The 25690-nt window shown below is 45.2% G+C and overlaps 1 protein-coding gene across 1 annotated transcript in view; it reads left to right on the plus strand.

Annotated features, from left to right (window-relative positions):
- Pdlim1 (PDZ and LIM domain 1) overlaps positions 1-25391 on the plus strand; it is a 40295-nt gene extending 14904 nt beyond the window's left edge. Inside the window, exons 3-7 of the mRNA XM_042689355.1 lie at positions 2316-2400; positions 7634-7833; positions 20548-20699; positions 24486-24603; positions 24916-25391. Of these exons, the coding sequence (XP_042545289.1) occupies positions 2316-2400; positions 7634-7833; positions 20548-20699; positions 24486-24603; positions 24916-25102 (742 nt within the window). The 3' untranslated portion in view covers positions 25103-25391. The remainder of the gene's footprint in view (positions 1-2315; positions 2401-7633; positions 7834-20547; positions 20700-24485; positions 24604-24915) is intronic.
- The last annotated feature ends 299 nt before the right edge of the window (positions 25392-25690 follow it).

Below are 25690 nucleotides of genomic sequence, written 5' to 3' on the forward strand. Positions count from 1 at the left end.
CCTCAGGGCCCCTGATCCCTCCAGCTCTGTGTATACACACCACACACACACACATACTGAATATATGCCAAAGCGCTAGAGCTTTGAAATGTCAATTGCTCTTTTTTTTTTTTTTTTTTTTTTCGGTAAGTTGTACAGTGTTTCTCATAGGCTTCTTTCTCCAAGTTACCTGAGTTTCACTTGATTCAACATAGCAAATCAAAATTCCCAGGGAGTAAAGTCAGGGAAATACTGGGAGGTATAAGGAAATGAAAACTTCCTCCTGGGGGCCTCAGAGGATCAAGCTAGGATACTGTTCCTTTTGTGCTAACAGGGCAGTGGGGGTCTCAGCGGGAGATTATAGTGACAACCAGAAGACACCTGTGTTACACCAGAGTGGGGTTAAGGCCCAGGAAAGAGAGGAGAGAGGGACTAGATGATGGAGGAGAGCACCTGGGGATTGGAATTAGGGTAGAATTTCCATTCTTTTGTTATGTCTCTGAAGGGACTCTACCAGGGCAAGATTTCAGGAATGATTTGGTTCAACCTTTAATGGCTTCCTATTTCCTCTTGGATCAAGTTCAGATTCTTCCTTTTGATCTGTGAACCTGCCCTTTAATTTCTCCCTAACCATAGCTTCTATTGTTTGTTTCTTTACTTATCCATTTGTCCAATCATTTATTCATTTATATATATCACGCTGGTACTGGGACTTGAACTCAAGGCCTCACATTCTCACTTGGTTTTTTCACTCAAGGCTAGGGGTACTACCACTTGAGCCACACCTCCACTTCTGGCTTTTTGGTGGATAATTGGAGATGAGTCTCATGGACTTTTCTGTGTGGATGGCATTGAACTATGATTCTCAGATCTCAGCTTCTTGAGTAGCTAGGATTATAGGCTGTGTGTGTGTGTGTGTGTGTTTGTGTGTGTGTGTGTGTGTGTGTGTGTGTGTGTGTGTGTGTGTGTGTGTGTGTGTACAGGTTCTGGGGCATGAATTCAAGGCCTCTCTCTTTTGCTTGCCTTTTTTGCTACACATCCACCTCCCTTCCATGATTCTTTATCTGTGACATTCATGTTTTTAACCTTGTGCCATGGGATTAGCAGGAGGACCGAGCATGGGAGAGAGTGTCAGAATAGAGTCAGAATAGAGAGTGTCAGAATAGTCGGTTCAGTATTGTACCCGCCTTTGGAGAAACTCTTTCATGACACCCCCTTCTCAAAAAGCATATTTACATCCCTCATCTCCATTTCCACCCCGCTCCAGATCCTTCCCTTCAAGCTCCAGTTAAGCCATTCATGCACTCATTGAATTATGGATTCGGTGAGTTTTGATTCATTGATGGCCACATTGAACAGGTGCATTTTATAAATTCCTGATACTGGAATGGGTATTTTGACAAATACAAATGTAAATGTAAACATTCTCTACCTGTAAAAGAAGAAAACCCTACCCTAAGGAAAACAGAGACTAGACTGGTAAGAAGAAAATCTTTTTGCAAAATCAAGAAAAGGGAAGCCTTGCTTTCACGGGACCAACTCCGCCTCATGAATGAATTGATGATCTGGTCTGGGTCAGAAACCTTGGACTAAGGTGGAGGAGAATGTCATTCCATGCTGGGCAGAGGTGGGGCGGGCTGCCGCACAAGCAGGAAGATGGAGGAGCATGGTGGCTGGTGTCAGCTGGCCAGACTGTAGAGAGGGATGCTGAGAGGAACGAGGGGGTGGGCAGCTTGCTGAGCCCTGGGGGATGGATGCCATCAGACTGGCAAAGGTGTGGTAAGGGCCATGATGAGGATGGAGCACAAGCGGAGAAGGTTTAGAAGTCCAGGCAGAGGGACGTAACATGACTTGTAACATACCCAGTTGTCCCTTAGCATCCCTGTGGATGTTAAAATGTGTGCTCAGGTCCCTCCTATGAAGAGGTGTAATGGTGTACATTCTAGGCACTTCTTCCTGTATGGTTTAAATCTTCTCAATTACCCATAATACCTCAAAACTGTAAATGCTCTATGAAGAGTTGTTATGCTGTGTTATCTAGTTGATGATGGCATGGGAAAGTCCAGATATTCAGTACAAATACAGTTTTTAAAAAAATACTGTCTGCCTGTATTTGGTTGATAGTATAGGACACATGGATGGAGAGGGCCAGTTGTATTATTTTAGCACAAATGCAACAACAGCTTTAGGATGGGGATATAGTTCAGTGGTAGAGCCTGACAGATGCAAGGCCCTGGGTTCGATCCTCAGCACTGTAAAGAAGAATGAATGAGTGAATAAAAGAAAGGAGAGAAAGAAAGCAATAAATAAATAACAACTTTGTTTATCTGTTGCAGATCTGAACAAAAAATTTGGTCTCCTCTAGTGACTGAGGAAGGGAAACGCCACCCATACAAGATGAATTTAGCCTCTGAACCCCAAGTAAGTACTTGCTGATCATTGCCACTCTTGATGACGCCATCCGCTTCCCACTTCTGGCCCTGTTCAGCGTATTCCCATTTTTCCTGCCCTGGAGCCCAGGGGTGGGTGAGATGGGAGGGAGAGCCCTCCACAGACTGTGTGGGATCTGGCTTTTGTTCAGGTTTTCCCGTAAGGGAACTGCAAGAGGAAAGGACTGGAAAACCCCAGGGCAGGGACCACAGCCTGGGCTGGAAGCAGAGGGCTGGAGGTGATAAGGGAAGCATGTGGAAGTAGGGTTAGCAGGACCAGAGTGAAGTCAGCGAGCTAAGTCAGCTCCTATGATTTCAGATCCAGGTGAATCTTCTGTGTGATAAAATAAGTTCAGAGGCATTGAAAAGAACCAAAGGGAGAGTTAAGAGTAAACCCTGCTGCTTTCCTGTGTGGATTCTTATGAGTTCTGGGATGGAAATCTCCATTTTTGTAACAGTGAAAATTCTAGTGAGACATTAAACTCACTAAGAGTAAAATGGCAGCTAATACTGGAGGATGCAAGTAAGGAGCTGATACCAAATAGAATTTCTGGGAACATGGGAGCAATCAGGCACTGGTGGCTCACACCAGCTGATCTGAAGATCAAGGTTGGAAGCCAGCTCAGGCAGACAAAGCCAAGAGATTCTTATTTCCAGTTAGCCACCAAAAAGGTGGAAGTAGAGCTGTGGCCCAAGTGGTAGAGTGGCAGCCTTGAGTGAAAAGCTAGGAGACAGCGCCCAGGCCCCGAGTTCAAGCCCCAGTACCAGCATGTGTGCACACACGTGCGTGTGAACACACACACACACACACACACACACACACACACACATGGGCGTGCATTCAAATTTCCAGGAAGTGTAGAGTGTCCTACATCTTTCAGTAGTCAGTTTTCTAGATGATTTTATTTCTCCCTTAGATGCACCTTCTAAATTATCTACAATGTGTGAAAATTCTTTTTTGAAATAAGGGAACAACTAGAAGAATGTTGAGAATACCTTTGTATTCTCAGCACACCTAGTGTGCTGCTTGTAATTTATCTACCAAAGTATTTTTAATAATTATTATGGATGAGAATGGCTTTTTCAAATTATAGTTTGGGTTGTGAATGTTATGTATTTCACCCTGAAGATGTGAGCCAGATGCTGGTGGCTCACACTTATAACCCTAGCTACTCAGGAAGCTGAGATCTGAAGATCACGGTTCAAAGTCAGACCAAAGGCAGGAAAGTCCATGAGTCTCATCTCCAGTTGCCCACCAAAAAGTTGAAGTGGAGATGTGACTCAAGTGCATAGGGCACTAGCCTTGAGTGCAAGTCTTAGGACTGGCACAGGGACAGCACCCTGGTCCTGAGTTCAAGTCCTGGGACTGGCCCCCCAAAAAGATTTTTTTCTAAGTTTGTCATATTATTTAGTTTTTATAGTATTACTACAGAATAATATAACCCAGCTTTCTTTTATACCTATGACAGAAATTGTATGACATTGAATTCACATGGTACTGTTAGTGTGTAAATTGATTGAAGACACATTTTCTTAAATGGCCCCATTAAAATTTCAGAAATGTAGTCACAAAATTATTTTTTCTCACCACTATAGTGAAACATCATACTTGAAGCCAGGTACTGGTGGCTCATGCCTGTAATCCTAGTTACTAAGGAGGCTAAGATCTGAGGATCATGGTTTGAACTCAGCCCAGGCAAGAAAGTTCAGCACCAAAAAAGCTGGAAGTAGAGCTATGGCTCAAGTGGTAGAATTCTAGTTTTGAGCAATAAAGCTCAGAGACAGTACCCAGGCCCTACGTTCTAGCCCCAGGACTAGCACCAAAACAAAAACATCATGCTTAAACAGGATCCTCGAGTTGTTTAAAGGATCATTTTGCATCTGCCATTTCCACACTGTCATGAACTTAATAGTCTATATAAGCTCAGTAAGGCTAGTTCACCAAACAACAGGCTGTAATTTGGCCTGTGTGCAAAGTGATTTAAAACATACCAGAAGCCAGGCGCTGGTGGCTCACGCCTGTAATCCTAGCTACTCAGGAGGCTGAGATCTGAGGATCGCAGTTCAAAGCCAGCCCGGGCAAGAGAGACCGTGAGACTCTTATCTCCAATAAACCACCAGAAAACCGGAAGTGGCGCTGTAGCTCAAGTGGTAGAGCGCTCGCCTTGAGCTGAAGAGCTGAGGGACAGCGCCCAGGCCCAGAGTTCAAGCCCCAAGACCGACAAAAAAAAAAAAGACATACCAGAGTTACAGTCAGTTTCCCTGGGAGTCTTCAGCTACTTCATTAAATATGCTGTAAATATTCAATTTCAGTGTTATGTTTTCATATATTTTATGTCACATGGAGTGATTTTGTTTTAAATTGGTCTGTCTGAAATCCTAATTTTCACCTAAATAAGGCAGTCATTCACATTTCAGTTGTACTTTTTATTTGCATCATTGTTGAATTTTCATCTTGAAACATGTGAACATATTTTTAAGGTAGTTCTCTTTGGATTAACTGGGGTGTATTTGTATCTTGATTCCAGTAGCTTATTAGTACAAAAAGACTCCCACCTCTTGCTTTTCCATAATCTTCCATTTTGAGTCTTAAACTAGAGGATACCTGAGTGAGGGCAGAGTTCATCTGTAACAAAAAGAGCTACTGGTTCTCATAAAGCCAAGCAACACCCCAGCTTATCTGAGGTCAGCATAGTTACACACCTAGTTTGTATTTCCTCATTATTGAGTTTCCTTGGAGACTGATAAATACAAAGCCCAAACAATTACATCATCCCTTCCAAAACGGCAAGTCCTAAATCTGCCTGCCTTCTGGAAAGATCACTATTCACTTGGGGGTAGAGATATTCCTTTTATGTCCAAACCAGATACATTCTTGAAAGATTGTTTACAAAGTGAAAATCAAGATTTCTAAACCTCAGTTGTCCAAGGGCTTTCCCTCTAATTGGACATATATTTCTCCAGAGTCCTAGGAGACTGGAGAACAGAGCAGAACCTGACTGGCTGGCAGTCAGTTGCCAGTCACTGTGTTGGGTGTGCTAACATGACACTGTGAGGGCTAGAGAAGAAGCTTTATTGTTGTTTTTGTCATTTTAAGGATGAGCAATGGGCTCAGAGAGGTCTAACTGGCCCATAGCCAGACTTGAAGTGGAAAGGCAAAGCTGAGCCAAGATTGAAGAATAAGTCTCTTCTCTGGTGCTCAGCCTGCTAGCACTGGCTGCTTCTAGCACTGGCCATGGGGCTGTAGTGAATGTGGCAAGAATCTTAGGCCTTCCCTTGTGACTTTGCCACCTTCGTCACAATCAAGTTTCAATTATTCCTTTGAGCCCTTGTGTCAAATTGCTCAACTGTTCCTCTGTTTCTTCATTACTGCTGAAATATTCTTTTGTTGTTGTTGGTTTTTGTACCTGTCCTGGGCCTTGAATTTAGGGTCTGGATGCTGTCCTTGAGCTTTTGTGTTCAAGGCTAGTAGTGCTCTACCACTGGTACCATAGCTCCATTTGCAGCACTTTGGGTAGGTAATTGGAAATAAGAATCTCATGGACTTTCCTTTACAGGCTGGCTTTGAACTGGGATCTTCAGATCTCAGCCCATTGAGTAGCTAGCATTGCAGGCATGAACCACTGGTGCCCAGCTGAAATATTTATTCTTAAGTAGCTATGCATCTTCTTTTGTGGTTACCTGTGTAAACTTAGCTTTTTATATAATATGGACAGAGTCAGTTGAACATTATCCCACTGATTCTGACTTGTTAAAGAGGAAGCCTATAGAATAGTGATAAATAAATAAGAAACTCAATCAGAAAAACCTTTATGGAGGGGTGGTACTAGGGTTTGAACTCAAGGTCTTGTGCTTGCTAGGCAGGTATTCTACCACTTGAACCATGTGCCCAGTCACAAACATTTTTATGTTGTCTATTAACTAATTTTTGTGTTGATCCTGGGGCTTGAACTCAGGAACTGGGCACTGTCCCTTAGGGCTTTTTGTTCAAGATTACACTCTGCCACTTGAGCCATAGCTCCTCTTCCCATCTGTTGGTGGTTAATAAGAGTTTCATAGATTTGACTGCCAATAATGACTTTGAATGGCCATCCTCAGATTTCAGCCTCCTGAGTAGCTAAGATTACAGGCATGAGCCACTGGTAGATGGCTGTTGTCTTTTATTTTAAATTAGGTATGCAGTGAATTAAAGTGTTAGGTTTTCAAGAAAGCATTGAAGATTTAACAAGGAAGAAAGAAAAGAAAGAGCAATAGAGACAAGAGCTCGTTTCGGACTTGGGTGTTTAAAGGAGAGACCAGAGTTCAGGTGAATTTTCTCAGGAAGTCAGCAAACACATGGAAATTGTGTTTAAAGGACAGCATAGTGCATGCATTGCCTGCAAGCCATGGATAGATCCAGACAAATGGAGCAGAAAGGGCCTTGCTTACTGAGTCACTGGAAAGCATTCGAGACTTTTTTTTTTAAGGAATGTTTGTTTACAAAGTGTATTTGAGCACTTGCACAGAAGCATCTAGAAGTTGCTGTTGTAGTAATTAGTTGCCAGACTTCCAGCAGGGGAGGGGCAGAGGGGGTGTTCTCAGATCACAGAGAGAGGACAATGAGAACACAAAGAACTCAAAGTTCTTCTGCCCCTGACCAGGTGTCTTTTAACCTTTCATCTGAGTAGCCTGTGTGTTCCCTACCAGGAGCAATCCGCCCACTCCTTGTTGCCCCCACTGAGGGAATGAGACCAGCCCCGCACCCACCAGCTTGCACCACAACCCTGTCATCTTGTTGATCAGACCTACTCTGTTCTGGGGAATTTATCTCCACCTTGTCATCTCCTGCTCTGCTCTGCATTTTCCTTTCCTCTTGATTCCTTCATCCCTCTGGAATGTACCCTAAGGGTGCTTCATCTCTGCCTTAGATCCTTCCAGCCCAAGGCATCCAGGGGGTGTCCTGCTCCAGTTACCCCAGGATCAGCTTTTGCTGGGCTTTGGGGCAGAATCAGAAGCAGAGCTGATTCAGAGGGTAGGAACTTAACCCCGTTTCCCATCGAGGACCCTTTCCTGGTTGTTGCCCACAAGTCTCAGTAGATCTGAGAGAGTCTCTCAGCTACAGTGTGACATTGCACCGAAGCCATTGTGGCTTGGCTGGAAACTCTTCCCTGATTCTCAGCTGGCACTGCCCATCAAGAGACGGATGGTGAACTTGACCCTTGATTTCTCCTCTGCTCTGCTTACAGGAGGTCCTACACATAGGAAGTGCCCACAACAGAAGTGCCATGCCCTTTACTGCCTCACCTGCCTCTGGCACTGCCCCCAGGGTCATCACCAACCAGTACAACAACCCATCCGGCTTGTACTCCTCTGAAAACATCTCCAACTTCAACAATGCTGTGGAGTCAAAGACTGCAGCCAGTGGAGGAGAGGCCAATGGCAGACCGTAAGTAGGCCCAGGAATTGTCTTCAGATCCTTTCTTGAAGAAGCTTTTTTATACCAGGACCATTTCCTCTTGGCAAATGAGAGAAGGCTGAACCATTACTCAGGGGAGAAAACTTTTGTATGCATTTTTCTTACCTGTGTGTGTGTGCACGTGCCAGTGCTGGACAGGCCCTGGGCACTGTCCCATAGCTTTGTCTGCTCAAGGCCGGTGCTCTATCGTCTGACCCACAGGTCCATTTCTGGCTTTTTGGTGGTTAATTGGAGATAAGTCCATGTTCATGGACTTTCCTGCCTGGGTTGGGTTCCAGCTGTGATCCTCAGATCTCAATCTCTTGAGTAGCTAGGATTACAGTTATGAGCCACCAGCACCCAACTCATTTTTCTTTCTGCTTGGTAGAGTGGTTGTAGGAATAAGAAGTGACATGGAAATAGCCCTGCACTGTGTCTGCCACTGTTGAGAACAGTGATTCATCTTGTCCTGAGCGCTCTGCTCATCTTCAGCATCTGCTAATCACAGACCTTCCTTCTCAGCCCCGCCTCTCCCTGAGGAGTTCCTCAGTATTCCTGCTTGGGAGTGCTGGTGAGATGCTAGCATCCTCCTATTGTTCTGCATCTGATCTGAGCAGGGAGGGCGAAGGATGCCATGGTGTCCTCTTGGGCTGAATCTGCTTACTTTTGCTCCAGAGTGAAAAAAGAAATTGTAGAAAGAAAAGTCCATGAGCCTATAAATGCTTGTCCACAGGAGTGGGTTCTGGTCTTGTGGCAGAGGCAGTCTTAGCAAGGGAGAGATGGGCCTGTGGGTGGAAAAAGCAGAAAAGTCTTGCGGGGGACTGGGAAGGCCTGTCCTCTTCTGTCACAGACTGTTTATTGGCTTGCAATGCTTTTGAGTCTGTATCAGGTCCCTTAGGTCTTCTCATCAGAGGGGCCTATTATGTATCTCTTCCTTCCCAAACTCTTTATGATGGTATTGTAATGAACTCAGGGCCTCATGTTCTTGCTTAGCTTTTTTGCTTAAGGCTGGTGCTCTACCATTTGAGCCATGCTCTTATTTCCAGCTTTTTACTGGCTTATGAGGGATAAGATTCTTATGTACTATTCAGCCTGGGCTGGCTTTGAACCATGATCCTTGTGAGATTTCCGCTTCCTGAATAGCTTGGTTTATAGGCATGGGCCACTAGCTCCCTCCCAAACACTTCAAGGATGAATCCAGAACTCCAGCAGCCTGTGGCAGAGGACCTGGGTGTGAGGATAAGAGTTAAGTGGACAGATTAGCGTATGAGTTTGCCACACACATACCCAAAAGCCACATCAGGACAAGCATCCCAGGGTAGAGAAGACTGCACTGTGGTCTGTGGCCATTGGACCACGCATGCTCCGTGCAGACATGGTGCTGCTCCTCTGATTCAAAGCCAGAAACCAAGTGCAGCTCAAGGATTCCTATTCCTGCTGATTGCTTTCATTAAAATAGAAGTTGCAAAAGCCTTTTTTAAATATGCAAGCTGAGTTTCTGGTGTTCAAGCTTTGTTGGAAAACATGGTAATAGTCCCAACTTCTCTGCTCTAAGGATCTTTCCCACCTGCAATCCTCAGATTATTGTCTTAACTCTGAAGCCCTCTGTGCCCTTCAGTTCTCCCGAATTCAACTTTATTAGTCACTCACCCAACTTTAGGGTGTTTAAATTGTATACCCCTAAGTGCTTCAGATGCAGATGAGGAGAGGTTAAGTTCTTTGGGTCCTGGAGTCCTTAGCTGTTTATTAAGGGCTTTGTAAGAACCACACTCATGGGCATAGTGGCCTCATGGTATATATATATATAATCTTTACCCCCCGCCCCCTGCCACACCCCCACTCCAGAAGAGAGACTGATATTTTCAAGTCCTTACTGTATGCAGGTCTTTGTGCCTGACATGGAGAGGACACTGAGATTTTCTTTTCAGTTCCTTAGGTGTCTCAGAGGACAGACTTTGGCTGTTTGGCTTTAGAAGACAATGAAAGTAGTCGTTGTTGCTGGTGGCTCACACTTAGCCTCTTAGGAGGAGGCAGAGGTTGGGAGGATCAAGGTCTGAGGCTTCCATTGGCAAAGAATTTGCAAGACCTCATTTCAATAGCTGGCTGTGTAGTGGTGTGTACTTGTCACACCCATTACGACAGGAAGTATATATATATAGAAGGATCATGATATGGGCTTAGCCCAGGCCCCAAAATAACCAGCAAAAAGGGCTGGAGGGGTGACTAAAGAGACAGAGCGCTCCCTTAGCATGTACAAAGCTCTGAGTTCAAATCTCCAGTACCATTATTATTATTATTTTTTAATATTGAAGGCATTTATCATATTAACTAAGGCAAAGTGGGCATTCCTGCTTCGGTCCCCCAAATTCTGGTTCCTAAAAGGCCGTGCCGGCTTGAGTTGTTGATACCCTTCAAGGTGATTGTGGGGATACTGGGGATGCCCGAGAGCCATGCCGCCCCTCCCCACACAGGTTGCCATGGACACATCCTGAAGGAAGGCTTCTGAGCAGCTCAGTGCAGACTGGCAGAGATGCCAAGGGGGGCTAAGGAGCAAGGGGCCGAGAGGGCAGAGGGGCAGCCCCGTGTTTTCGCTGCTTTGGTGCTGGGAGAGGCAGAGAGGGTAGCCTTCCTTCACTGGCCCCAAGTGGACTGCTGCATGATCTCCATTTTATAACCCAGGAAATGACACATTTTCATTGGAAGAACCACAATGCACTGGCCTGGAAAGTATTTTTAGTGTGGCCTTGGCAATTTTTCCTTCATTAAAGTCTTCTTACTTCTCTTATGCTCCCTGCTTGTTCTTTCCCTTCCTGTCTGAAACTTTCCCCTCCCATCGCAGTCTGGGTTCAGCGTCCTCTGAGTCTTTATCAAGGCTCCGTGCAGCTTTTCCCCAATGAGGAGGACCCGTGATCGGTGCCATCCTAAGCTATGTGAGGAGGAATCCAGAACCATGAGAATACCTCTGCCCAAAGCCGTGGAGCTTGGCTGTGCTGTTAGCATAGGGGTCTCTACTTGCTGCTTCATGCCTGTCTGGTATGATCTCTGCAAAGAGAGTCTCTTCCCATCCCAGCAGCTCCCAGGGTAATGCCACTGGCTCAGCATGAGTCCCTAGCACTGGCTTATACCAGTGTCCCGTCCCCCCCCCCCCCCTTCCCATCACACACACTGTTTAGTCTGTGAAATCCATGGAGGCTCCAGAATTGGCTCATTACATACTTTGCATCTGACTTCATCACCCATTCCCTGGGGGCTCACCCTGAATTTCTTTGTAAAGCATCCGTGTGTGTGTGTGTGTGTGTGTGTGTGTGTGTGTTGTGTGTTGTGTGTGAGATCTTCACACAGTTGCCTTCCAATCAAGTCAGAATGCCAATAGCACTGCTACCTGGGAAGGCAGGGAGAGTGCCTCCATTGTTGCTTCTCCTTCCTCGTGGGCTGAAGGGGGCAGATAGATCCTCAGCAGCCTCTTCCCTCTAGGGGAGTTCAGCGAAGCAGTCCTTTCTCCGGTGTACCTTAAGGGTGAAGGACGTCTGTGACCTCTTCCAACTGAGTTTAGATGTTCTCATCAATATCGGATAACTCAGAGCCTGGATTGTCTTGTTTAGATGATATCGTTTGAGACTTCCTGCTAGGTAGGTAGATGGGCCTGAGCATTGAATGCCAGCTTTGCCTTTCACCAGCTGAGTAACTGTGGACAAACTCTGTAACTGCTCTGAAACCCTGTCTCCCAGTCTTTAAGATGGACTCAAACTACTAACCTCAGTACCAGGTTGGTGAGAGAATGCAATGTAGTGTGTATTTTTTAAAAAAGCAAGTCGGGCACTGTTCAAATGGTGCCAGAGGGATTGCATTAGCCCCGGCTGCGTGGGAGCTAGAGCAGAGGGCTTTGAGCACGACGGTGGCACTTATCTCTAGCTAACCTGGCCCCAGTGCAGAGAACTGCCTCCTGAGTCTGGACGCTCCTTCCTCCTTTGCCAGGACTCATGGGGCTAATAATTCCTTCTCTGCTTTCTTAATCACAGGGACCATCATCTGGGCCCGTGAAGACTAAAACACAAAAAACACAGGCCAGACAGCCCTTGTAGAGCTGAATGCCTAGTTTCCCAGAATTACTCCCTTCCCCTTCCCCTTCCCCTTCCCCTTCCCCTTCCCCTTCCCCTTCCCCTTCTCCTTCTTCCTTTCCCTTGTTTCTTTTCCTTTCCCTTTGTCCTTCCCCTTCCTCTACTTCCCTTTCTTCCCTTTCCCCCCTTTTCCCCATGCCGTTCCCTCTTCACCTTCCCCTTCCCCTCTCCAACCTGGGGTATGTCTAAACCCAGATTCTCATGTCTTGGAATGAGACACTGAAAGCTTCTCCTGGACACACCCTGAAGGGATTCTTCATCCTGAAGGAAAGCCTTTTCTTTATCCTGGGGGGGGGGGGGGGGGGGGGGGGGGGGGGAGGGGAGATCTCTACACCATTTTCAGTAAATGCTTAACTTCTATTTGGGGGCAAATATTCTATTTACTTTTTTCTTTGTGCAGGTCCCCACTTGAACTCTGGGTAATTATTTGAAGATAAGTATTAGGGGGCTGGGAATGTGGTTTAGTGGTAGAGTGCTTGCCTACCATGCATGAAGTCCTGGGTTTGATTCCTCAGTACCACATGAACAGAAAAAGCCACAGTGGTGCTGTGGCTCAAGTGGGAGAGTGCTAGCCTTGAGCAAAAGAAGCTCAGGGATAGTACCCAGGCTCTGAGTTCAAGCCTCAGGACTGATCAAAAACAAAAACAGGATGTTGACAGGACTCAATGGAAAGGTGCAACTTGCAGGTCACTAGTTTCTCAAGTTGCCCCTTGTAGCCACGCCCACTTCCCTCCCCCCTTCCTTTCCCCCAGCAGCAGCCTACTAATCTCTTTGCTACAGTCTTCTTAGTTCAGGAATGTTACATTCAGGGAATTATAAAACCCATTATGTTCTAGGATTATCATTTTTTATGCTCAACGCAGTGTTTTGGAGACAGGCTTTGGAATCTATCTAGACTTTGTTCCTTTTTTGTTTTCTGTTCTAAGGTTGTTGTTTTTTAAAATTGTGGTTAAAAATCACATGATAAAAACTTCCTAGCTTAACCATTTCTTCAGAGCACTGTACAGTAGTAGTAAATTACGTGTGCATTGTTGTGCAATAGATCCCTAGAATGTATTCTTCTTGCATAACTGAAATTCTGTACCTAATGAACAACAACTTCCTCCCTTGCTCATCCCTCCCCAGGCACTTGGAGACCACCATTCCGCTTTCTGTTTCTAAGAGTCTGATTACTTTAGATACTTCAAACAAGTAGAATTATGCGCTATTTCTCTTTCTGTGACTGGCTTATTTTACTTAATGTAATACCTGCAAGTTTCAACTACAATATTATGTAGCATCTGATAAGATTTGCTACTTTTTTCAAGGCTCAGTAATATTCTGTTCTTTGTCATACTAAAAAGAGAATTGATACATCTGTTGATGAAGTGTGTTGAGTGGTCTGATCTCTTGGCTATTTTAAACACTGTTGTATGATGTATCTCTTTGTGATCCTACTTCAGGCTCCCTCAAACCAGGAGAGCGAGCAGAGGATGTGTTCTTACCACTCTGGTTCAGTCTAGTGCTTTTAAAGTTTTAATCAATGTTATAAGAAAACAAGGCATTCCGTTCATAAAATAGTTTATTTTCATAAATCATCAACATAGAAAATTATAAAGAAGTTAGCAAAAAAAAAAAAAAAAAACTCCAAACACCACCCTAGAACTAATAAATGAATCCAATAAGAATCCATCAAAATAAACATGCAGAATATAAGATAAACATTAAAAAATTAAATGTCTCTATACTAGCAGTGAAAATGTAGATACTATGTAAATGTAAAATGTATAATATTTACAGTTTGTCTCAATTGTACATGGATTAGTCTACAAACATAGACCACAAGTTTGACCTCATAAAATAAACCTTAAGAAACTTAAAAAAGACCAAAATGATACCAGACATTCCAGTCACAGTAGAATAAAAGCAGAAATCAGTAGCAAAAAGGAAAACTAGAAAAATCACATATATTTGGAAATTGAACAGCACAGCTGAACAACTTATAGGATAAGAATCACAAGGGAAATTAGAAAGTATGTGAGTACAAATGAAAACAATGCATCAAAACTCAGTAGGGCTGTGCCTGGTAGTACACACCTGTAATCCCAGCACTGGAGAAGATAAAGTAAGAGGATTGTAAGTTTAAGTTAGTAAGACCCTGTCTCAAAAACAAAATACCCCTGCTCCAAAAATCTTAACAGGATGAAAAAAAAAACAACAACAAAAAACAGTGCTAGGAGGAAAGTTTACTGTGGTAAATACCCATTCAAAGAAAAATTCTCAAACCCAACTAAATTTACAGCTCCAAGAACTAGAACAAACTAAACCCAAAATTAGATAGAAAATATCCATGAGGGCTGGGAATGTGACTCAGTGGTAGAGCACTTGCCTTGCATGCTCAAGGCCCTGGGTTCGATTCCTCAGCACCACATAAGAAAAAAGCCAGAAGTGGCGCTGTGGCTCAAATGGTAGAGTGCTAGCCTTGGGCTGAAGAGCTGAGGGACAGCACCCAGGCCCAGAGTTTAGGCCCCATGACCGGACCCAAAAAAAAAAAAAAAAGAAAATATCCATGAAACTAAGAATTCACTTTTTGAAAAGATCAACAGAATGGACAAATGCTTAGTAGATTAAGAAAAGTTGGACTGGGAATGTGACTCAGTGGTAGAGTGCTTACGTAGCATGTGTGAGGCCCTGGGTTCAATTCCTTGGTACCATATAAACAAAAAAATAAAATTAATTAAAAAAAATAAAAGTTAAGCCAGGTGCCCATGGCTCACGTCTTTTTAATCCTAGCTACTCAGGAGGCTGAGATCTGAGGATCACGGTTCAAAGCCAAGCAGGGGCAGGAAAGTCCATGAGACTCTTTATCTCCAGAAAACCAGAAGGAAAACACCAGAAAACGGGAAGTGTTGCTGTGGTTCAAGTGGTAGAGTGCTTGCCTTGAGCTAAAGAGCTGCGGAACAGCGCCCAGGCCCAGAGTTCAAACCCCTCAACCACTACAACCACCACCACCACTACCAACAACAACGAAAGAAAAGTTAGAGAAGACACAGCAGAACTGACAGTGAAAGAGGAAGTGCTACCACGGATGTGGCTCATACAGAAAACAAGCGGACACAGCACTCTGGTGGAGAGGGTTTTGTAATTGTCTATTAGGTGTAGTTGGTCTTTTTCAAGTCCTCTGTTTCTATGTTGGTTTTTCTGCCTGTTTATTTCATCCTAACTTGTTACCTTATGTGACTAAATGTCGTATGACACCAAAGTCTTACATGTGCTTAATGGGTCCCTGGAGTGTGACTATTATGATTAAAACTGAAATAGACACATTATAACGTAAAGTTTCTGTGCAAATTTTCCTTTTCTTGGGGCTTCAACTCAGGGCTTGGGTGCTATCCCCCCTGAGTTTTTGTTCTCAAGGCTAGCACTCTACCACTTGAGCCACGGCTCCACTTCCAGCTTTTTGGTGGTTAATTGGAAATGAGTCTTAGAGATTCTTGCACAGGCTAGCTTCGAACCATGATCTCAGATCTCAGCCTCTTGCTGTGTCAAGTGAATATTTACTCCTAAATAAGAGGTAAGACTACTACTTTCAAAGCAAATTATTAATGGTCTCTTGCTAGCATAAAAATACCTTTACTTTTAGTCCTTCCTGCAGATTTTATATATTCTAATAGCAATTCCTTGTGATTTTCTGTGTTGACAGTGGTTCTACGTAGTTTTCTGTCTTCCTTTCTGACATGTGTGACCTTTTCCTTTTCTTGCCTTGTTGCATTGGCCAAAGCTTAGAGCACTAGCAGCTGAGTCAAAAATCAGCATGGCTAGAGCATGCATCCTTGACTCCTTCTCCATCTTTGGGAAAAACATTGAGCTTAGTTTACTCTTAAGTGGGGTGCTAACTATAATTTGTCAAGCTAGGAAGCTCTCTTTATTTCTAATTTTTGAATTTTGGAATGATGTTGAATCTTATCTATTCCCATTGATCTATTCCCATTGATCCGATCAGTTAAGTTTTTTTTATAGCCATTTACTATGGTGGACCGTGGTGTTTTCTTATCCTTTTGGTGTCTGCATGGTTTGTTGTGACACTCTTCTTTCTGATGGTAGTACACCTGGTGGAGTAAATGTCTTTTCATAGTGCTTGGGGGCCAGAGAAGCAAGAGAGAAAAGGGCCAGGGACAACATAAACCTCAGGATATAGCTTCAAGGACCCACACAATCCTGGTGACCTACTTCTTCCAGCTAGGAAAGCCTGCCCCATCTTCTAGCCTATGAGGTATGAACACATCAGTCAGCATACACATTGATGAGGTTGGCATGGTTACAGTCTAATCACTTCTTAATAGCCAACCAGCCGGGGACCACCAAGCCTTCCCAGGAAAAGAGATTCATGTCTAAACCATAACACTGGCAAGACATACTGCTTCTCTAACCTGCTTCCTTTGGTTTGATTTTGCTTCTTTGGTTGGCTCTTGAGGTTGTTGACTTGAGACTTCTCCCTTTAGTAGATGCATTTAATGCCATCAGTTTCCTTTCTGCCTTACTTTAACCTCGGACCACAGATTCTTAGGTTTCATATTTTTATTCAGTGTGGTAATGTTTTTTATTTCCTTCAGACTTTCTTTTCAACCTGTGTATTATCTGGAAGTCTGTTTCCCTTGTAGAAGTTTTGAGGTTTTCCTGTTTCTGCTGTTGATTTATAATTTGATTCTGTTGTGGTCAGAGAATGCATTGTGTAATTTCAGGTCTCTAACATTTGTTGAGATGGAGTCTGTGGCCTAGGATAGAGTCTTGGTGTCATTCATGGATATTGTCAGCATATTTATTCTACTTTTGACGGGTCAACAAGTGGTAAAGGTCACGTGTAAAAGTCCCTGTTAGCTGCCAGTATTGCTGAGTTCTACTTCTTTGCTGAGTCTATTGGCCTGTTAGTGGTTGAGAGAAAGGTTGAATCCTTCACCTGTCACCTTGAACATGTCTGTTGTTCCTTCCACTTCTCAGTTTTTGCTTCACACATATGAAGCCCTGTTGTTTTAGTTAGCCATTAAGATTGTTATAGCTTCTTGGTGTATGATTTTCAGTGTCCTTTCTTGTGATTTTTAATAATGGCCCTTTTTACAAAGTCTCTTTCCATTTCTGGTGAATTAATTTGCCAGTTAATTCAACCAGAGAGTAATATAGTCACGACAGCTTTCCTTTGATTCATGGTTATGTGGTGTATTTCTTTTTACCCTTTTAACTTGTTTGTCTTAATATTTGAAATGAGCTTCTTGTTGTTGTTGCTGAGGATTTCCTTCTTTTGGTTAGGATTTATAGACACAGATCTTTAACTTACTGCCAAAAGTGATGGCTCAAGTTTTACAGAATTCCTCTGTATCCGCATTCTGGTAACTTCATTATTCTGAGGAAGCTGACTTCCATCTCAGGTCGCTCTGCTGACCCTGTCCAGAGGCACGGCCTGCTGTTCTTGATCCTCCTTGACCTGATGCTGTTTGGCTTCAGCCGCTCTTCAGCTGGAGCAGATTGGAGTGGCATATAAAGTCTGTAGGCAGGGCTTCCTAAGACTCCTTTGGGAGATGGGTCAAAGTGTGTGTGTGTGGGGGGGGGACTTCTTACATTCTCTTGCATTTTTTCTTTTCTTTTCTTTTCCCTAAGAGTCTAGTTAGGTAGCTCAGGCAGGCATTAAACTCTTCCTCCTCCTGCCTCAGCTTCTTATAGCGGCGTGTGGCTTTATGCCTGGCTCACTATAGAATTCTTTCATTGCTTTGAGAATTTTTGTTGTTGTTGTTTTTCCGTATCTTAGGCATATTTTGTCCTGATTATTTTCTTAAGATACTGTTATCATGTTAATAATATCATATAGCCCAGGGACTCAGACTTCAAATCGGACTCAGCCTTAAAGTTTGAATCACTAGGCTATAATTTTTGAGTTCGGCTGGCGTTGGAGTTTCAAGTAAGGATAGTGGGCATAGCTTATAAATCATCCAGCAGTATAAAGATATTATTTAAGAATAATTGGTATATTGGTTTCTCTTTTATTTGAATTATGGAAATGCTTTCTGAGTTGTTTGCTGGCCTTGGGTTCTTTCATTTTTAGCATTCCCTGGTGACTTTCAGACATTACATACACCAAAGAAGAGAAAAATTCTTCCCAACAACATTCCATGGTCTGATCTTGATTTTAAAATAGTCCTTAGAGGAATAGAAAAGAGATTCATAAGAAATATTGTAATGTACTTAATATAGGGCAAGTTCCTAGCTCCACAGGGTTGAGTAGATGAGCCTGAGGAAGACTCTGTTAAAACAAGTCCTCAGGGCAGCCCCTTGCCTGGCTGCACGAAAGGCTCCCAGAACTCCCTGCAGGTAGAGGGAGAAGGACACAGACAGAGACTGGCTGCCTGGGGCAAGGCGGCAGGCAGGATGGGCGCAGGATGGGCGGGGTGGCAGCTTCCCTCCCCCAGGGCACACCGCAGCTGGCAGGCCTGACCAGCCAACGAGAGCTTCTGCTTAAATATTCCCCAGGTGCAGCAAAGCATAGCTTATGTCACTGTCCGTGAGAGAGTTCTGTTGTCAGAACATGGTTGTGGTCCAGGGGAAACACCTGGGGCTTCACTGCTGTTGGACAAGTCCGTTTTCAGCTGAGAACTAGGCATCTGAAGTCCTCCAGGATGCCTCCCACATGGGGAGAAAAGAGGGAAAAAAGAAAGAGGGAGACGTGGAATGAGAGGAAGAAAAGAGAAGTAACTTGCAGAACGTCGTCCAGAAACACAGATATGGTGCACCTTTGGTATTGCAGAGACCTGGTCAAGGAAAGACTGTGCATGCTCAGGACGCAGAGCTCAGGGCTGTTTTGCTGGTACTTGATTCAGTTTTGTTTTTCTTTTGCCCACAGTGCCCCCCAACTTTCCTTACGATGTGTCACTATCTTAAATGAAGCACATTAGCATTTTCCTTGCTTTGGGGGCATCAATAGTTTTGAGAATGCATATTGAAATACTCAGTGGATCACACTAGGATTTAAATACAACTAATGAGGGAAAAACTGGGAGAGAGCCAGGGAAGAGGTGACATTGTCCCAAAGGAAATGCACTCTACCTGGCTTATGTAACTGTAATCCCTCCATACATTGCCTTCATAAGAATAATAAAAAATAAATAAGCACTAACCACTTGGGATTGCCTGAGGGCCTCTCCACATCAATTTCCTGCAAAATGCAATGCAGGAACTTACATTTATTTATTTATTGCCAGTCCTAGGGCTTGAACTGAAGGTCTGAACACTGTCCCTTTTGCTTAAGTTCTTTTGCTTAAGGTTAGCACTCTACCATTTTCAGCCATAGCACCACTTCTGGTTGTCTGATGGTTAATAGGAAATAAGAGTCTTACGGACTTTCCTACCCAGGCTGGCTTTGAACTGTAATCCTCAGATCTCAGCCTCCTGAGTAGCTAGGATTACAGATATGGGCCACCAGCTTCTGACTTTTTTTTTTTTTTGCTTTTTTTCTGATACTAGGGCTTGAACTTAGGGGCAGCACCCAAGCCCTGAGTTCAAGCCCCAGGACTGGCACAAAAAAAAAGAGCAATCTAAGCTGCTTAGAAGGTTGAGATCAGATGGTCATGGTTTGAAGCCAGCCCAAGCAGGTAAATCTGTGAGAATCTTATTCCCAATGAACTACCAGAAAAAGCCAGAAGTGGAGCTGTGGCTCAAGTGGTAGAGTGCTAGCCTTAAGCAAAAAAACCCCACAAACACTATCCTAGGCACTAGCACCCAAGCCTTGAATTCAAGCTTGTGTGTGGCACACCCACACACACAAAAAGACTTCCTGCTGGGCTCCTGTGACTTGTGTTTGCAATCCTAGCTACTCAGGAAGCTGAGATCTGAAAATCCCAGCTCAAAGCTAGCCTGAACGCTAGCTCAAATCCTAGCTCAAAGCTAGGCAGGAAAAATCTGTGATACTCTTATCTCAAATCAACCACCAAAAAGCCAGAAATGGAGCTGTGACTCAAGTAGTAGTACACCAATCTTGAACAAAAAAGCTAAGGGACAACACCCCAGGCCTTGAGTTCAAATCCCAGCACAAAAAAGGCCTGTCCTGCAGTTATGAATGGCGACAGATAGGGTGTACACAGCTGTCCAGTCCTGCTAGCCAGCAGTGCTGTAGCTTGGATATCCAGGAGCCGGGGGTGAGAACAAGGGGGTTGGATTCAGGGTGGAGCCCAGGAACCACGCACGGGAGCCTGCCTCCCTTGCATCTCCATCCAAGGCCAGGCAGTGCAGGCCTTCACCTTTTGGAAAATGGAGCCCCAGGGAAACAGACCACACAGTAGAGCCTGCCTCACCTGCTCTGGGGCACATGGAGTGGCAGGAGGAAGGTGTGGAGGCCAGGCCTGGCTTGCCTGTTCCCTGGGCCTGAACGTTTATGGATGGCAAAGCACATGAGCATTCTATTCTTGCCACCACACCTGTGAGCCAGGAGAGTTGAATTCCTGAAACCCTTTGGAAAGAGTCTTCTACAGTTTTGGTTGTCGTCGTGGCTGTGCTTGCCGGAGGGGCGGGCCTGGTGATGCTTGTTCACGTCTCACACGTGTTCATGAACTTGACCGTTCCACAGCATGGACCACGCTCAGGCATCAGGGGGCCTAATCATCGACAAGGAATCTGAGGTTTACAAGATGCTGCAGGAGAAGCAGGAGTTGAATGAGCCCCCGAAGCAGTCCACTTCGTTCCTGGTTCTGCAGGAAATCTTGGAGTCAGATGAAAAAGGTAATCGTCCCTATCTGCAGCAGCCACGGGTTCTGAGTCAGGGTCAGGAGTGAAGGTTAGTCAGTGCCGAAGCCCGGAGTAGGTGGAAGAAGCATGCTGTGTTCTGAATGTGTGGCTGTTTTCTTTTCCACTTGAGACATAGTTTTGCTAAGTTGTCCAGGCTGATCTGAAATAATTCACCTTCTGTCTCAGCCTCTCATGGCTGAGGTTATAGGGATGCACCACCACACTTGGCATGGATTTTTATGCAGGGCGGGAGGGGGGGGGGATGATGGGAGGGAAGCGGGGGTAGGGGAGAGTACCTGTCCTTGGGCTTGAATTTAGGGCCTACTAGGCCTGGGGCTTTAAGGTGTGTGTGTGTGTGTGTGTGTGTGTACACGTACTAGGCCCTGGGGCTTTAAGGTGTGTGTGTGTGTGTGTGTGTGTGTGTGTACACACGTACTAGGCCCTGGGGCTTTAAGGTGTGTGTGTAGACTCTCACAGACTCTCCTGCCTGGGCTGGCTTTGATCCACCATCTTTAGATGTCAGCCTCCTCAGTAGCTAGAATTATAGGTATAAGCTGCTAGTGCCTGGCTTGGCATGTACCTTTAAAAAGCTAGAAGATTGGGGCTGGGAAGGTGGCTCAGTGATTGAGTGCTTGCCTTGCATACATGAGGCCCTGGGTTCGATTCCTCAGCACCCCATAAACAAAAAGGAAAAAAAAAGCCGGAAGTGGCACTGTGGCTCAAGTGGTAGAGTGCTAGCCTTGACCTGAAGAGCTGAGGGACAGTGCCCAGGCCCAGAGTTCAGGCCCCACAACTGACAAAAAAAAAAAAAAGCTGGAAGGTCATTTAAAAGAGAGAGCAAGGGAGGCCGGGGATATGGCTCACAGGTAGAGTGCTTGTCTATATACCTAAGGTCCTGAGTTCAATCCCAGTAATACCACCCCCCAAAAAGTGTGAGAGCGCCCCCTCTTGGCCGACCTAACGTTTACTTAGGAAGCTCTGTACTGGCTGCGGGCTTCCTGCCACACGTGCATCAGGAAGCTGAGGTTGGAGTAAACGTGACTCGTGGATTCTGTCGGTCGATATCTTGATCATTTGTTTGGTCTGAGCCCATACACCATGCTTCTGTGGTGTGGGTGGGAGCCACCAGTGATGTGTGGCAGGTGGAATGAAAGTGGACCAGCTGCCCAGTGAAGCCAGCTACCTGCTTTCTTTTGGGAACCACTGTTGGGTCCAAGTCTCTTGAGAGGCTGAGACTCCCCCCTTCCCAGGGCCTTGTCCGCACTCTGTGCCCTTAGGCTAGTATCTGGACTACTGTAGGCTCAGGGGTCACACATACTGCAGGAAACCTGTCACAGTGTGCTGTCAGATGCGTGCACCTGAAGGCCTCGGCTTGGCCTTCACGAGGCCTGGGGAGCCCTGATGCCTGAGCTGCTCAAGGCTCCTTCCAGTGCCTCTGCAGGCATCAGGTCAGTTCTGCTTCTCCGTCTTTATTTTGGTGACATTCCAGCAGATAGCAGAAACAGTAGATCACTTAATAAAGACAGTGACAGTGGGTGCATTGAAGAGGGCGCCTTTTCTCCTCCTCATTAGGTTCTCTGGCCTCCCAGCTGCTTATCTACCAGGACCTTAAGGCAACAGGGACAAAGGAAGAGGACAGGGCTAACTGGGCAGGCCCTTTCAGTTGAGCTAGCTTTCTCCGTCCAGAAGTCCCACAATACTCCACCTACTTTTCTTTTCTTTTTTTGTTGGTTGTGGGGCTTCAACTCAGGGCCTGGGAGCTATCCCTGAGCTTTTCTGCTTAGGACTAGCACTCTACCACTTTGAGCCATAGCTCTACTTCTGGTTTTCTGGTGGTTAATTGGAGATCAGAGTCTCATGGACTTTCCTAACCAGGCTGGCTTTGAACCATGATCCTCACATCCTCCCGAATAGCTAGGATTACAGGCGTGAGCCACCAGTGCCTGGCTCCACTTACATTTAATTGAACAACATTTAGCCACATGTACTTGTGTGATCAGGAATTATAATTTTCTTTCATACCTGAGGCTGATGCCTTAAAAAAATAGTATTACAGTGTGAACTGAGAGCCTTATACCTATTAGGCAAGCATAAGCACTCTTAACACATAAGTCACAGCTAGCCCTTTTTAGGTTAGATCTCATTTTTCTGTCACAGCCATCCTTGAACCACAAGCCTTCTATTTCTGCCTCCTATGTAGGTGAAGCTACAGGTGTTTGTGAGTATGCCTGGCCCTAGATGTCTTTTTACCTAAAATAAAAATGAAGAGTTTTGCTAAAATAGTAGTTTTTTCCCATGTCTTTTAACATGTACTTGAGTTAAATTTTCAGTGAAAAAAGAATTTCAGTGAGTGCAATAGTGTAAAAAAAGAAAAAGTAAAACAAATCCAATAGTAAGGTAGTTAGAAATAGAATTTCCCATGTTGGCTGGATAAGTGAGAGAAGATAACTCTATGCCAGCAGGTGGCGATGTAGGACTGAACAACCCAAAGTGCGGGCTGCCTCATTTAGCTCACAGCCTGCTCTGCTGCTGCTGCAGAGCTGTTCTATCAGTCCAGGTCTGTTCATCACAGGAAGAGAAGTGGATTCTTCTACCCAGTGTGGATTTATGTCTTTCTTTGGTTTCTCTTCCACCCCTTTGTGACGCCCGCCTTTTTTTTTTTTCCTGGTGATTTTTCTGCTGATGGAGTTACGTGAGAAAGGCACTCTTTCCTGGAGGAGACCCTGAGCTTGCTGAGCTGGTCCCTTCAGAAGTTAGTTTGCCTTTCTTTCCAGGCTGTGCAGATGTGCAGAGCTGCTGCTGTTCTTTGTTGTCACGTGGGGTAGACATCCAAGTGCTATCAGCCAGGGATGCTTGAGACGGGAGGTTTGAAGCTGCTGCCCTCCAGGCCCTTCTGAGCCCCCTTCCTAGGTAGCACTGAGATTGCAATAGGACACTTACCTTGGATGCAAAATTTAAGAGGGCATTAAAAAACACCATAGTCAGCAAGCTCCAGTGGCTCATGTGGGTAATCCTAGCTACTTAGGAGGCTAAGATCTGAGGATCGAGGTAGAAGCCAACCTGGGCAGAAAAACCTGTGGGACTATCAGAAATCTCTTGGCCTTTTAGCTTAAGGTTAATGCTCTATCACTTGAATCACATCTCCACTTCTGGCTTATTTTTGTTAATGGGAAATAGTCACTCAGATTTATCTGCTGGATTTGAACTTCAGCCTCCTGAGTGCTAGGATTATAGACATGAGTCACTGGCACCTGGCTCAGATATTATTTTTATTTACTTATTTATTAATCTGTATATTATTTTTATTGTTAATCTATACGTTAATCTGTATATATATATGCATACATATTTTGGTGGGGATGGTACTAGAGTTTGAACTCTGTTGTTTGGAGGCTCATGCTCTTGAACCTCCAGACCCCTTGTGTAGAGCACTGTAAGGTACACATCAATATTTGCAACTATCTAATTCAAATGTAATATGATTTTTGTTGTGAGGGTTGACTGTGTGTCAGGTACTGTAGGGGGTCTTTTTATGTATGCTTTAATCTTTTTTGTGCAACAACGAAGGGAAAAATGATTTCATGGTTTATAGAAAAGGCTGGGAGATCAGAAAGGTTAAGTAACTTGCTTACTAGCACACAGTAGGGTCACATCTGTTGGACTCCAGTGTCTCTGACCTACTTGGGCATAGATGTGTATGTGTGGCTCTGTGTGAGTGAATAAGTGATACTCAGGCACTAATGTACTTCCTGGCCAATGTAAGTGTTTTTCTTGTTTCAGGGGACCCCAACAAGCCCTCGGGATTTAGAAGTGTGAAGGCTCCAGTCACCAAAGTGGCTGCCTCCATTGGAAATGCTCAGAAGCTGCCCATGTGTGACAAATGTGGCACTGGCATTGTGTGAGTATCTGCTTTCGGGGTCTTGGCAGCCCTGCAGGTGGGCTGTCTGGGAAAGATCTGGGCAGCTTGTATGTGAAGGAGCTAAATAAACCCTTTACATTGTGAACTTGTCAAAGCAGGAAGTGGGCGGGGCTCCCAGCATTTCGGGGGCGGGGCTTCTTTACATCCCCGCGGGAGGCTCCGCAGGGAGGCCTGGGCTTTGCTTTCCCGGGCCTTTGTGGAGAAGCTCTGCTCCCAGCTCCAGGAGACCAGTGCGGAGCCAGGTGCCGCCCTGGTGCTCAGGTCACTGACCCAGGCCTCTTCTTGCTGTAGCGGGGTGTTTGTGAAGCTTCGAGAACGTCATCGCCACCCTGAGTGTTACGTGTGCACCGACTGTGGCACCAACCTGAAGCAGAAGGGCCATTTCTTCGTAGAGGATCAGATCTACTGTGAGAAGCACGCCCGGGAGCGGGTCACCCCCCCTGAGGGCTACGACGTGGTCACCGTGTTTCCCCAGTGATGCACAGGCCACACCGGCTGGGCTCCCAGCGCGGTGGCGTCCCTCTCCTCTGCGGACAGCCCGCCTTTGCTCGGTGTTTCCCTGGCTCCCTCCGTGCAGGCCCTCCTTGGGCTGACTGACTCACGCTGGCAGTGTGAGGCGGCCTTTGACGGCTAATGGCACTGGCTCCGTTCGTGGTCCTGACAGCATCGCCGCCTCCTTCCTCACCTTGGTCCCTCTCTGCTGCAAATGGCCGTCAGCCCCTCTCAGGATTTAATACGTCTGATACGGATTTCCTTCTTCCCCAATAAATGTGGCCTGTTAAAAAGTGTGTTGTCTCCTTTTCCACAGTGTGTTCTGGGCCCTGCCTGGTGAGATCCTCCTCTCTTGCTTTGGTTTTCTACTTTTGTGTGATTTGCGGGCCTTTCTGGGTATGAGGCTGTTTCTTAACACCTGGACAGGCTGTGTTCTTCTGTTTCGTTGAAGCTTGCTTTTAACTGTGTTTCTCTGGCACCTCCATCCAGACAATGCCTGTTTATAGCTGGGGCTTGGTCATTGGGAAAGTGATTAAAATCAGAATATATAAACTCAAAATGTTGCATACCAAAA

This window comes from Dipodomys spectabilis, unplaced genomic scaffold (genome assembly GCF_019054845.1).
Source record: "Dipodomys spectabilis isolate Male_0828 unplaced genomic scaffold, ASM1905484v1 ptg000125l, whole genome shotgun sequence".
Lineage (NCBI taxonomy): Eukaryota > Metazoa > Chordata > Mammalia > Rodentia > Heteromyidae > Dipodomys > Dipodomys spectabilis.